The sequence below is a fragment of the Lissotriton vulgaris genome, chromosome 1_1, assembly GCF_964263255.1.
Source record: "Lissotriton vulgaris chromosome 1_1, aLisVul1.2, whole genome shotgun sequence".
Lineage (NCBI taxonomy): Eukaryota > Metazoa > Chordata > Amphibia > Caudata > Salamandridae > Lissotriton > Lissotriton vulgaris.
Genome location: NC_141685.1, coordinates 816,359,117 through 816,374,310, shown reverse-complemented (window position 1 = coordinate 816,374,310; position 15,194 = coordinate 816,359,117). Strand labels below are relative to the sequence as shown.

The window sequence follows — 15,194 nt, the reverse complement described above, 5'->3', positions numbered from 1 at the left end:
TTTTTTTCTTCCTCATATCAGTCCCGCTCCACGTTTACCCACTTTCCCCTTCTCCCCACCCCATTCTTGTCTGCATTTTCCACTCACTGCCTGTTCTTTGCTTTCTCTCTTACCGGTTTTCCGTTCTCCCTCCCAGTTCTCCAAAGCCTCTGGATGCCTTTCTTTCCGTCCTTCTCTTACCCATTTCTCCATTACCCCTTCCCCATTTCTCGTCTTTGCGCCCTGACTTTTTGTTCTACTTTGTTCCTCTCTCTCTCTCCCTTACTCTGCCACTAAATCCTATTGCTCACTAGTCTCCTCTCCTTTTCCTTCAGGCTATGTTACAATTTTGAAAACACATCCAACTATCCCTGAATATTACATGGAAGCCCAGTTAGAATTTGGACCAGCGTACCTCTGCAGTGTCGGTGACCTGACCAAAAAGGACATGAAAAAGCTGAAATTGGATCATAAATCCAAAGCTGTTCAAATCAGGGGCCCCGGAAATAAGTTTGGCCCTGGCACTCAAAATCCTTAAGATGTCCCTGTGCATTTGTTAAAGTTTTCATGTTAATCGCATCACCCATCATGAGCTGCAATTAACACGAAAACCTTAACAAATGCACACAATCACCCCGCAGCCCAACCCTAATAAGAAAAGAAATGTAGCAACATAGCTGCCAAGGTTTCAAATTAAAATGTGGGATGTTTTCATAATTTCACTGTAATTATTAGTGCCATTTGAGCAGGGCCGGCTTTAGTGCTGGTGGCGCCTGCTGTGACAATGTTTGTTGGCGCCCCAATGACCACCACAGCCACGGATACTCTCATTACCAACCTTTAACAGTGACCCTCAAGTCTCCAATACCCCTCTCTCTTTCATATTTATTTTGTTTAATAGCACCACTCGTACTAGTGTAAGGTGTTAAGCACTTTACATTGCATACACATTACACAGAGACACTGAATCATAGTGTGTAAATCAATGTATAGGAAATATTACATCAGACAGAGGAATAAAATGTCTCTTCTTAACAGTGCTGGGCTGCTAGGGTTTTAAGCAAACGTTTGTAGTGATATTTGGCGCTGCACAACGTGCGGTGTAGTTCCTGGCGCACATTGGCACGGCTGAATTGCACAGAGACCCTACACTGCCGCACACAGAGGAAACAAATTAGAGGGAACATTGCTCCACGCCCTCCCAAAATCTTTGACGTGGGCCACGGATCTCAACTCTTGTCTTGTGACGTTTCTACGGAGTCTCCTGAGAATGTTATTCTGGGTGACTTAGAGTTTGGCGTCCTTTAAACAGCCTTAAAGGTATGGAGGCTTCTGATTTTAGCATAGGATACAATTATACATTGCACGTAGATCTCTGCAGCAGGCTCTAAACCCAATGAGCTTGCTCCCCAAGATTGTTTCAGTTTTATCTGGTTGGATGCAACCACTAAATGTGTTTGTTTGCAGCAGAACTCTGGAAAATATGTCAAAGAACCCCCTCACTGGCATCCACCATTGTTATCTGCGAGGAAATAATGTAGCTGACTTAGCAGCCAGGGATGGGTTTCTGATGGCTGCAGGAGGAGACATGTCCGTCCACGCTTTCCCTCTTGTTCTTGAAAGAAAGACCCAACGGGGTCTCCTGCTCTATCCTGTCTCCTTAGTTCCGTTGCAGTGTGCTCGAGTGTTACAGGCGCCCTGTGTATTGCTTCATTTTCATACGGTGCAGCTGATCCATATTATTGCACTGCAATCAAATATATTTTATAGCATTAATTATTCCAGGTTTCTCCCTCCAGCCTCATACCGTTACATCTAGATCTTGAGTATTCCGTGTGAGAAATTAAGATACTACATCTCTCCAAAGACAACCACTTGAACCCTTGTCTGTCAGGGGACGGCCTGGGGACACCCTCTGCAGTGCCAGGCTTTCTGGGGAAACTGTCAGACGGTCACACGGACAAAACAACTACTGGAGTCTTCACAGCGTTACCGAAAGCGAACAACCACTGAACTTCTCGACTGCCCGAGGGAAGCTGTCACTTCACCTGCAGCCCTGGCTGTCAGAAGAAAACAAGTCACCTAGAGGAGGCAACCACTGCAATCACGGTCTGCCACAGGAAGCGAAACCACTTCCATAAAACACTTTACTGGCGCCTTGGGGTGCACTCAATCTGCTGCCTTTACTATCAAAGACCCCAAACCACCAGGAGAAGACAACCACTGCACTCCTCGACTGTCAGCAGGAAGTGCATCACTTAATGTGCAGCCCCCTCCCGTGGTGGGGATTGAGTGGTGCTGTAGGCGTTGCGGGTTGAGTGATGAGGTAGGCGTTGCGGGTTGAGTGGTGAGGTAGGCGTTGCGGGTTGAGTGGTGAGGTAGGCGTCGCGGATTGAGTGGTGCTGTAGGCGTTGACGGTTGAGTGGTGAGGTAGGCATTGCGGGTTAAGTGGTGAGGTAGGCGTTGCGGGTTAAGTGGTGAGGTAGGCGTTGCGGGTTAAGTGGTGAGGTAGGTGTTGCGGGTTGAGTGGTGAGGTAGGCGTTGCAGGTTGAGTGGTGATGCAGGCGTTGCGGGTTGAGTGGTGCTGTAGGCGTTGACGGTTGAGTGGTGCTGTACGCGGTGGGGATTGAGTGGTGCTGTAGGCGTTGCTGGTTGAGTGGTGCTGTAGGCGTTGCGGGTTGAGTGGTGCTGTAGGCGTTGCCGGTTGAGTGGTGCTGTAGACGTTGACGGTTGAGTGGTGCTGTAGACGTTGACGGTTGAATGGTGCTGTAGATGTTGACGGTTGAGTGGTGCTGTAGGTGTTACGGGTTGAGTGGCGATGTAGGCGTTGCGGGTTGAGTGGTGCTGTACGCAGTGGGGATTGAGTGGTGATGTAGGCATTGGGGTTGAGTGGTGCTGTAAGCTGTGCACGTTTTCAGCAGGCACACTCCTCCAGCCGTCAGTGCACACTTTCACCAGGCACACACCACTATTCGTCACTGCACGCTTTCACCAGACATACACACCACCAGTTGTCAGTGCATGCTTTCACCGGGCACAAACACCACCAGACGTCAGTGCACGCTTCCGCCAGGCACACACCACCAGACGTCTGTGCGCGCTTTTACCAGGCACACACACACACCACCAGCCGTCAGTGCACGCTTCCACCAGGCACACGCACCACTACCCGGCAGTGCACACTTTCACCAGGCACACACACCACCAGGCACACACACCACCACCAATCAGTGCACAATTTCTACAGGCACACACACACCACCAGCCATCAGTGCACACATCATTTGTTAACGTATCCACAATTAACTATTGTAGCAATCGCAGTATGGCACACTATACTTTTAAACATATTCATCTAAAGCGCAGCATGCAGCCATTGCTACAAAAATAAATACACATTTTTTGGGCCTACAATTTATAGACTTTTGTTGCAGTTGGTGTTGCCATATTTAGCAATGCCAATAGCTCAAACTTAATTAACCCAAGACCTATTGCATTGTAAATGCTTGTTTTGGCTTTGTTTTGCACTTTATCAAAAGCAAAGGTTTTCAACCAAGATTTGTGAGGTAACTATGTCCTTGATAATCACTGGTGACACAAGGTTGCTTGCAATAAGATCTATTTATTGTTTTGTGGTGTCTTAAGAGAGGTTCTCAGAGTAGTAGGTCCGCTCAGAATTTAGGGAGTCGCTTATGTGACTCCCACAGGGATCTTTCACATCATTAGTTTAGAGAATTTTAGTATAATCAGATCGGCAGCACCTAGGACATTTCACATAGCAGTTCTGACTCCCATGTAAAGAGGCAGTGGCTGACTCATAGACTTCCTTCTTAAAAAGTAAACATTGATGCACTGGTCTTCGGCACAGTCAAGAATGGGTTGCATTACAGTGTAGTAAGCAGAATGTGGTCTTGACTTGATTTCCTTCTGTTTGATTGTTTGCATCAAGCACAGAATGTATTTTCTTTTGAAATCTGTACCTATAGTATGCATTGGCTTTTTTGTTATGTGCTGTATACCGATTAAATATGTTTGAGTTTTTAGGACTTATTGGGTGAGTTGGGATGAAATGAAGTATAAATAGGCAATGAGTATGCAAACCTTAAGTTGTTGCTGACTTTGACATATACAAAGCACCAAAGGTTCGATGCACCACAACCTGAAACCCTCCTTTAATAAACATTGGTTCATTGCAGGAATGTTCTGCTAATTGCAATCCCGAATCCCTCTCAGTTTATATATGAAGCTGCTCGTCTGGTATTAACACACCGTGCAGGAGTGTGTAAACTCTTCAGTACTTTGTTTCCTTGTACTGTTGAACTTCATTTTTGAAATCTAAAATGGTGTGTCCCCTAAACCCTCATTCTCAGACATCTTATTTAAAGGTGGACTAGGTCTGTCCCTGGATTTTTGGCTTTCATTTTCCCATATTTTTGGAGTAACGGTGTGAAATGTTGGTGTGGCGGATTTGTGTGGCCAACTACCGTATTTGTTGTTCTGACTACAGGCAAATATATGGAGATGGCAGCATCATGATCTTAGGGCAAAATCTGCAGTCTATATAGACAGACGCTTGTTCTGATCATGGTGGGAGAAACGGTTAATGCACTGGGCAGGTATTATAGGGACCTTACCTGTTGTCAGTCCAAACATGAAATACAGCAATGATGGCTCTGTGTGGGCTTCATGAGCTATTTGAGTCATGCCCGTTAGTAACCCTCCTATTGTCCCACAATGTTTGCACCATTTGGAAAGGCATGCTTAGTTTCATGTCTTTTGTAACTGCCTTTCTGAAATCTGCAGCTACTGGACGCCCACTCAGAGGCATAATATGCATCTATGTTAAAAGCCATGTTAGTCAGAACTAAAACTATTGGGCAAGTACTGGATGTTGTATGTTTATTGTTTGGGTTATGATGTGTAATGTTTTGGCACTTGTCTGTTACATGCTTATGAACTGTTATATTTCTTTGTTTTGTTTAGAATGGATTCTTTCTTCCTGGCTGAGATGTTTAAATATCTTTATCTGCTGTTTTCTGAGAAAGAAGATTTAATTTTTGATATAGAAGATTACATCTTTACCACCGAGGCTCATCTGTTACCTCTATGGCTCTCCACTGCAAACCACGCCAACACAAAGAAAACAATAGTATGGAATTTATCAGTATTAACATTCATAGTCAAAACTGTCTTTCATTTATTATTTGCAAGCAACATGTTTGTTTTCAGCAGCTATTATCAAAGCAGCTGATTAACTAGTAACAGTACAATACGCAGTTTATTTGCAGTGAAAGATCTACAGAGGGACTCGAGTTCTTGGTTGAGTTAATGTTTGAATAGGGCCTTGGGTACTGTTAAATTAGTCGTTGTGCTTGACTTTCTAAATGGTTGTCATCTGCCTGAGCAGTTCAGCTGGACTGCATAACAGTTCTCTAGGAACACTGTTTTAAAAATGTTGTAATGTCATTGACCTTGTGAATTCTGTATATGCATGAGGGTAGCCTCACCTGTCACCAGCCACCAAATCCAGTTCCACTTTTTTCACTTACTAAAGTATGCTACAATTGACTTTACCAATGTTCCCCTTCTGTGAGCTGCACTGTCTGTTACTTTGTCACCCCTGAAATAAGCTTGTTTTTCCTTGTGTTTTGAGAGCTGATTGGTTTAATAGAGCTTCCCTCCTTGTGCAGCGCTTGCAATTTATAATGGTCTTAAAACAGTACATCAGAGGTAAAAAAGGTTTTCAGCAGCTGATACATATATGGGTCACCTGCAGAAAACTGTGTGTTCCAGTGGACCAGTATTCTGGGAGAGTGTACCTATAGTCCGGGGAAATCCCTCGTATTTTGTTTGGATTGAGTACGCTTATCTTCTTATTCCCGTCCTGCTGGCCCTCCGGTGTTACCTACAGTTCACGGTAGGCCACAAGCACTTTCAGTTCATCGTGCTCCGCTTTGGCCTTACCACTGCTCCTCGGGTGTTCACGAAAGTGTTGCTGGTGGTTGCAGCTCATCTGCGCAGAACAGGGGTTTCAGTCTTCACCTATCTCGACGACTGGTTGTTGAAGGCGGGTTCGCCCCAGGCAGTCGTCTCCCAACTCCAGACTACGGCCGACCTCCTGCATTTGCTGGGGTTCTCCAACGTGCCAAAGTCGCACCTGATTCCCTCTCAGAAGCTCCTCTTTATCAGAGCGGTTCTGGACACTGCACAGGTTCGGGTTTATCCTCCCGAACAGCGAGTCCGGAACATTTGGGTTATGATTCCGATCTTTTAGCCCTTGTCCTGGGTTTCTGTCAGGATGACCTTGATGCTGCTGGGCCTGATAGCCTCCTGCATCCTGCTGACTAATCATGCCAGATGGCATATGCGGGCTCTGCAGTGGGACCTAAAGTTCCAGTGGGCGCAGCATCAAGGGGACCTGTCTGAGCACCTCCAGATCTCTGAGGGCACTGCGCAACAGTTGCAGTGGTGACTCACGAACCAACATTGGGTCAGCGGCAGATCACTGTCCCTACCCCAACTGGGATGGGGCGGCCACATGGGAGAGGTGGAGATCAGAGGCCTCTGGTCTCTGGCGGAGTTCAGGCTCCATATCAATCTTCTGGAGCTCAGGGCGATCCTACTTGCACTGAAAGCGTTCCTTCCCTCTGTCAAGGGGAGAGTAGTGCAGGTGTTCACAGACAACACCACCGCCATGTGGTATTGCAAAAAGCAAGGCTCGGTGGGGTCGTGGACCCTATGTCAGGAAGCTCTGCGTCTCTGGACATGGCTGGAACGTCAAGGCATTTCCTTGTCGGTTCAACACGTGGCAGGTTCTTTGAACGCCAGGGCGGACGAACTTAGCCGCTGGTGCATGTTGGATCAAGAATGGCATCTACACTCTGAGGTGGTGCAAGGGGTCTTTCAACACTGGGAAGAGCCTTGGTTAGATCTATTCGCCACCAAAGAGAACGCGCAATGTCATCACTTCTGATTGTTGGAATTTCCAAGGCAGCACTCGTTCGACAACGCTTTTTGTCACAAGTGGAGCTGCGGTCTATTGTAGGCCTTCCCGCCTATACCACTTCTACCCAGAGTGCTGAAAAAGATCAGGCACGACCGGGCCCACGTCATTCTTGTGGCTCCGGTCCTGGACTCAAAGTGTTTGGTATCCCGAGCAACTCAGTATGAGCATGGATCCTCCGATCCGACCTCCTCTTCAGGAGGATCTTCTGTCGCAGCAGCAGGGGACGTCCTCCACCTGAACCTGCCCAGCCTCCACCTACATGCGTGGAGATTTAGCAGCGACAGTTGATTCCATTTGACTTGCCTCCTGAAGTCTGCAATATAATTTTGGCAGCCAGGCATCCCTCCACTAAATCGATATATTCCTGCAGGTGGAGCAAATTTGTGGCATGCTGCACGGCAAAGGCTGTGGATCCTCTTTATGCCCCTCTTTCAGAAGTCCTTTAGTTCCTTCTTTCACTGGCCCAGCACGGCTCTTCTCTGGGAACTATTAAGGGCTACCTTTCTGCAATTTCGGACTTTCTCAGGCTCCCTGATCTGCCCTCTCTTTTCAAGTCCACTGTTTTAAATAGATTTCTCAAATGCATTGCCCACCTTTTCCCTCCTATTCAGTTTGTGATGCTTCAGTGGGACTTGAATTTGGTTCTTACTTATGTTATGTTAAAAGCACTTATTAAGCGCACATACACCAACGGTTTCTTGGCGCTCAAGTGAGGATAAAGACCATGGCAAGAGGCAGCTCAATCAGGGTATGCTTGGGTAAGCAGCCAGGTCTTTAGCTGCCTCCTGAATTGGGCAAGAGAGGACAAAGACCTTAGCGCCACAGGAAGGGAATTCCAAAGTTGCGTTGCAAGAACAGAGAACCGAAGTCCGCCGTACTTCTTCCGTTTGGCTAAGGGAATTTCCAGCAGATTGAGATGAGAAGATCTGAGGTTACGAGAGGGAGTATAACAGTGGAGACACTCCGAGATGAAAGCCAGACCATTACCATGTAATGCTTTAAAAATAGTACAGCCCATCTTAAAAATGCACCGCTTGCTCACTGGAAGCCAGTGTGAGCTTTTCATTAGTGGGCTAACGTGATGCCGTTTAGGCTGATGAAAAATCAGCCTAGCCGCCTGATTTTGAACTAGCTGAAGACGCCGAAGCTGGTAAGCTGGAATGCCCACGTATAAGGAGTTAGCATAATCCAGACGGGAGATCACTAAAGCCAGAATGACCGCAATCATGGCTTCCCTACTCAGAAATCTGCTGATCTTCTTTATTTTCCACAGCTGAAAGAAGCCAGCAGAAACTACCGAGCTGATTTGGGCTTTCATAGACCGATCACTACTAATAATAATCCCCAAATCTTTGAGGAGACAGCTGGAGTAGGGGGATTACCATGTTTAGGGGGCCAAAAATTGGAGTGCCAAGGGTTAGCCTACCCACCGGTGAGGATAAGCTCAGTTTTCTCTGGATTCAACTTCAGCTGGTTGTTATTCATCCAGTTACTTATAAAAACCATTGTGTCTTGGATGTTCGACTCAGATGATGGGGATGAATCAACATTAAACACCAGTTGAAGGTCGTCAGCATAGTTGAAGATACTGACATTCCTTTCCCTCAAAGAGTGAATTAGGGGGAGAAGATAAAGATTGAAAAGAAGAGGAGAAAGAGAGGAACCCTGGGGAACCCCACAGGTAATGTCTCTTTTATTAGAAGAGAAATTGGCAAGGCGCACCGCTTGTGTCCAATTGCTCAAGAAGGAGGAAAGCCACTTAAGCGCCAGCCCCTGGAAACCAGCGTTCCTGACACGGTCGATCAAAATACCATGGTCGACCATGTCAAAAGCCGCCGATAGATCCAGCAGAATCAGGGCTCCTCCCCTGAGTAAGTCCATAACAGCGAGGTCTAAAACCAGCCTGGCGAGTGTCGAGGACCTGGAAGTGTTCCACAACAGAGCTAAAACAATTAGTTGCATGGGCCTCCAAAACTTTACCCAGGTAAGGCAGCAATGAAATAGGCCGATGGTTACAAAGAGCCGACGGGTCGGCGCCCGGCTTCTTCAAGATTGGGATAATCTCTGCTCTTTTAAAAAAGTCCGGGACAATGCCAAGTTCAAGAGAATTATTTAACAATAGCCGGAGGATCAGAGCAAGTACTGAATGCTTCTCGAAGAATATGCGGGGGACAGCAATCCAGGGGAGAGCCTGAACATACCTTTTTAAGTAGGTTCAGGAAGGTTTCTTCCGAGATCGGAGGAATTCTGTCAAGAAGATGAGGGCAGAGATCGTTTTATGGGGCAGGTGGACCACATGCCACCAAAGAGATACTAGCCTTGATGATGGCGATCTTCTTTAAAAAGTAAGAATTCAAAGAGTCACATAAAATCTGCGAGAAAACCGGCCCAGGCGTGACTCTATCGGGTTTGGAAAGTTGGTCAACTATAGAGAAGATTTTTTAGATGCATCAATTATTTTTGGAGAGAAGTAGCTAGCCTTAGTTTGGGTAATCAGATTTTTGTATTCTGTCATCCTGGCCATTGGCGTTCTGCTTGTCTAAGTGCTAATGTCTTAGATTTAAGCTCGTCCGAGAACCAACGTTGAGCGTCGTGAGGTCTCATAATCTTGTTTTTTTTAGGGGGGCAACACAGGCACTGACTGAATCTAGCCATAGATTAATATTCTCTGCCTGGATTTGAAGATCTCCTATTGGGGGAGGAGAAGCGGACTTTAAACTTAGTCGAAAAAGGTTCATATCTACTCTATTCCAATTTCTGGACATATGATTCTCCACTAATTGTGATTTAGGTGGGGAGTACATCAAAGAGTGAATCTGATCAGATGGTGGTCTGACCAGGCGCACAGAGTTATCAGGGGAGTGGAGATCTCCAAATTAGAGGTCCACACTTGATCTAAGTTGTGCCCTTTTATATGGGTGGCATCCCTCACATGCAAGGAGCAATTCATCCCCACAAGTAGATCCCTTTGAGCCGCTTCATAACTATGCTCTTACTTTATTGACTTTGAAAACTGCTTTCCGGGTTGCCATCACCTCTGCTAGGCGCTTGAGTGAGCTCCAGGCTCTTTCCTGTAAGCCTCCTTTTCTGTCAATTCATCCAGATAAGGTTGTTCTTCGCACTCGTCCTTCCTTTTTGCCAAAGGTTGTCACTGCCTTCCACATCGGGCAAACTATCACCTTGCCCACTTTCTTTCCACGTCCGCACCCTTCCAGAGAGGAAGAGAGGCTCCACCGTCTGGACCCAAAACATGAACTCTCATTTCACCTGAATCGCACACAACAATTCCGGGTGGATGAGCAGCTCTTTGTTGGCTACTTAGGCGCCAAGAAAGGCTGGGCTGTACACGAGGACTATCTCCCACTGGGTCGTCTTGTTTATCAAGGCCTGTTATTCTCTGGCTAAAAATTAACCTCCAGTGGGGTTGCACGCTCATTCTACCAGGGCGACTACAAGGTGCCCCCTGCAAGACATCTGTGAGGAAGCCACGTGGGCCTTGCTGTACACTTCTACTAAGCATTCTTGTCTTGACAGTCCAGTCCAGAGAGGCGGCTTATTTGGCCGATCTGTTCTCTGTGACTTTCTGGTGTGATCTTGGTTCGCTGACCCACCACCGGCGTTGGTATTGCTGGGTTATTTATTCTAAGGTAAGTAATCTATCAATAACGTGTTTCTTTCAGATGAACAAGTTACTTACCTTTGGTAACGATAGATCTGTAAGAAACATTAGTTAGTGATAGATTCCTAACCGCCCCACTCATCCTCCCCATTCTGTGAACTGATTTCTAGGGTTATGGTCATCCCTTTCAGGGCCCTAGTTTCAATACACCAGGGGTCAATATCTTGCATGGGTTCCTGAGGCGGAATGTTGTGTACAGACCTGACATGGGCGCATCTAAGTAGCTCCAGCGACGTCATCTCGGCGACTACGACGCCAACGACGTACGCGGAGCTGCACGACGACGCCTACCGACGCACAGGGGTACTGCTGACAAAAACTTTCCGGATCCAGTCTGACTCCTGGGCGTAATTCTAAGGTAAGGAATCTCGCACTAACTAATATTTCTTACAGATATATCGTTACTGAAGGTAAGTAACTTGTTTGCTTCACCTTGTGCTCCAGTATTAATATATCCTGCAGAAAGTCGAGACGCATTACTTTTACCGCCTCCTCGTCCCCAGTGCGAGAGACAGTTCGCCCAGTTCCATTAAACGTTGATCCACTGCAGTAGCTGCCAGAGGTGTGCCAGGAAAAGAGTCCTCTCTGCTCTCGCTCATGGCAAAGCCTCCCAGAAACAGAGCCACTGAATACGAGAGGGAGAATGTCAGCTGCCACGTTCTTAACCCCTTGAATGTGCCGAGCCCGAAACTCTACATTGTTATGCAGGCAAGCTCTCACTAGTTCTCTCAGTAGGCAGAGTACCAGTAGACATTTTGAAGATTTAAATCTGTCCTGCACCACCGCCATGTTATCTAACCAAAACAAAACCCTTTTTGCTGCCAAGGCCTATGGCCATAGATGGATGGCTGCCACTATGGAAAATAGTTCCAAGACTGTTAAATTGCCTGGAATCTTCCTTTTGGGCCGTTAGGCCATTTCTGAGCGCACCACTTACTCCCCATTATTGCGCCAAAACCTTCCTTGTAAAAAGGCACAATTCTGGCCTGCCTGCCCAGCAGGCTCTCCATATCAGTGTGCCATTGAAGTCGGCCAGGAATTCTGCCCACATTCTGAGGTCCTGTTTTTGTACCCTTTGCGAAGTCTGAATAGGAGATGTTTCTTTTTAACGTTAGTTGTGGCCCTGCCTAGCCTTCTGGCAATAACCCTACCCACTGGGATCACCCCTGATGCAAATTTCAGTTTACCCAGGAGGCTATGAATGGCGCCCAAGGATGCTTAGTCCTTCGCCATCGATGTCTGGATGTCCTGGATCATGGCCTGCACCTTGCTCACCGGTAGTCTGGACACACCCTTTACCGTGTTTAGCTCAATGCTCAGAAACATCAAGACCTGCGCTGGGCCCTTGGTTTTCCCAGATGTTCAGTCAGTCCCTGGAAATGTTGCAGTTCCTCCATGCAGTCCCATGTCCTCTCCTCCCCGATGAACAAGATATCGTCCAAATAGTGTCTCACCCCCTTTACACCATAAGACCAATAGAGTGCCCATTGCAGGAAGCAGCTGAAGGCCTTAAAGTAAGCAAAGGACACTGTGCAACCCATTGGCATGCACCTGTCATAATAAAACTGCCCCTTCAACTTAAAACCCAGCAGGTGGTGGCTGCTTGGGTGAACCGGCAGCTAGCGGAACGCTGATTCGATGTCTGCCTTTGCTAACAAAACCCCCTTGCCCACTATCTTTACCATGTCTACTGCCACATCAAACGTGCAGTAAGTGACACAACAAAGCCCACCCTCCAACCTGTGGTTAACTGAATTACCCTCTGGGTATGACAATTGATGTATCAGTCTGAAACTCCCTGGCTCTTTCTTGGGGACCACTCCAAGGGCAGAAACCATAAAGTTGTCCAGCGGGGGCGAAGGGAATTGTCCTGCCACTCGCCCTAATGCTAGTTACTTCGTGACTTTCTCCTATTCCACTGAGGGAAGCTCTTTAGTAGACCTCAGGTTGTCTGCATCCCTGCTTTGTAATGAGCCTACATATGGAATCCTGAAGCCTTCTACAAATCCATTCGCCAGCAATAGGCCGTCTTTGGTGTTAGGATATTTTCTGAGCAATGGGAGAAAAGATTAGCGTTGAGCTGGCGATGGACAGGGAGCAGTCTGGGATGAAAGATGTGCCCTTACAGGTGCTGGTGGCAGCTGTGTTCTTGACTGGGTTGCAAAAGGTGGTTATGGGGGTGGGGGCTTGTCTATCAGTTGGTGCTAAACTGTCCTGCCTGTTGTGTGCAGGTTCTCTCCCACCTGCTGTTGCAAGACGCTGCTGGGTTTGGAACCCCACATTTGTTGCAGCTGTGGGTGAATTTGCAGGCTTTCCCACAGGAGCAGGACTGCAAGGCCCAAGAGGACCTTTTGAACCAACCCCCACCCCCACCTCTGACTGTTTCTCCGTGCACGCCTCAAAGGGGCTGCTTGACGTAGTGTCTCCCTGCTTGGCTCTGCGCCTTAAATTATGCCTGGCAGTTCGAGTTTTTGCTGAAGGAGTCCTTCTAAGGTGTCGTAAATTTGCCCATGTACTAGCCGGCCACTCCAGGCTGCTTCTGTCTGAAGTCTACACGCATACCCTGCTTCCCCCATGTGCCTTGACTTACTTGTTCACCGGTGTATTCTTAAAAATAAATAGACAATTAATGCCTTTAGCATCCTAGCATGCCTGGTAGACATTGGGGATTTCTGCAGATTATTGCGGTGTTGTGCCAGTGTGTAAAGACATGCCTAGGCACATATGCCCTGACATCCCAACCACCCCGTTCTATGTTATCTTCTCTCTAGCAAGTCGCTACCTGTTGCTGGAAAGATGGACACAAAATAGCACCCTGCATGGTTGGATGGGAAACCATCCTCTACATGTTTGCGCTATCTCATTATGGCCCAAGAATTGCTCGAGCACACAGTTAAGTAACATTATCTCAACCTGTTTTATACCCAACCATGTTCCAGAAATTAGAGCGCACTGACTCCAATGTTTGGAGGAGCTCTGGTCAAGATCACGTGCAAAATTAGATACATTGTACTGACATAAGCAGGTCTGGAATGGTGCTGCTGTGCCGCTTGATGGCCTCTTGCCTCTTATATACAAGTCATTTGCATATAAGTGCTGCATCCGCAACGGTATTGCCCAAAAAATCTGAATTGCATACAAATAGGCACCAGTGGACGAATGCTGCAGCCCACAAACACCCCTCCTGTGCTGGCCCTCTCCCATCTCGTCCAACAGCCAGTCTGCCAATCTCGCTCCTATGACGACCAAATGCGGGAGGAAAGGGGGGCACCGCCCCACACAGCCAGCGCTACATGCACTGCGAGGCCAGCTGCTCCCCTGGGGGAACAAGGCGTAGCATGTGAGTTCAGCCCACCACAAGGAACACGACTCCCTCTGGGCACACGGCATCACAGGAAGGCCCCTCCATACTAGAACACCCCTTTGAATCTTAGCAGCCCCCTGGTGTATCAAACCTACAGCTGAATGCAGTCCAATCAGTGACTGGAGATAGATGACCCCCTACACCCGTTACCCCCACAAATAAATGGGTGCCAGCAGAATAGTATGATGACTGCGGATCCTCAGGCGCTCAACAAAAAATCCTTGTACAAATTCTTGCCCCTAAGGGGTCTCTCACAGACCCCTTCCCAAACCTCCCTAAAAAAACCCTGACCCCTTCTTACCACTTTTGCATTGTATTTCCCCCCTGGGAACCATGTCCTGATGCAGATGCAATTTTCCTCTGTTTGCGGCCAGCCAATCACTGCCTTGCTGGTGGTGCGTGGATCCGCAACTCCGCCCTGATCACTGGCAGATCCACGTCTCTAGATCTACATAAATCTTTTTACTGTAAGAATTCCAAAACTATTGAATAGATTTGCATCAAATTACAAAAAGCACTCTTTCTGGACCAAGATATAGCTTTCTGACAAATTTGGTTTAATTCCATTCAGCCGTTCGGGCAGTAGTTGTGTCTAAAATCCCTCAGGGAAATTACATGAGGCAAACGTATTTTGGGACTCAACCTTTTTCCTTTTTCTCAGCCCCCGCTTGATAGATCATAACAAAACTTTCGCGACAACAGATGACGTGACTGGAATACTAATTTTGAAAATTTCGTCAAGATCCGTCAAACTGCGCCACAGTTATTATCAAAACAAAAACACTTTTCCTATGGAAACTAGGTCCTAACTATAACTACCTACTGATGACTGCCACTAGGTAATATATATATATATATATATATATATATATATATATATATATATGTATATATGTATATATGTATATATGTATATATGTATATATGTATATATGTATATATGTATATATGTATATATGTATATATGTATATATGTATATATGTATATGTATATATGTATATATATATATGTATATGTATATATATATATGTATATATTTCGGTATACACCCGTTAAAACGCATCTTTTACAACTACCTACTATTACAACGCATCTTTTACAACGCATACCATTACAACGCATTGCGCTGGGGGGCGCTCTAGGATAGGGAATAAGTATAATTTAC

At 46.7% G+C, this 15,194-nt stretch overlaps 1 protein-coding gene across 1 annotated transcript in view; it reads left to right on the top strand.

The window, feature by feature from the left end:
• EDEM3 (ER degradation enhancing alpha-mannosidase like protein 3) overlaps positions 1-15,194 on the top strand; it is a 570,354-nt gene that overhangs the window by 387,107 nt on the left and 168,053 nt on the right. Inside the window, exon 14 of the mRNA XM_086957104.1 lies at positions 4,963-5,128. Within this exon, the coding sequence (XP_086813230.1) occupies positions 4,963-5,128 (166 nt within the window). The remainder of the gene's footprint in view (positions 1-4,962; positions 5,129-15,194) is intronic.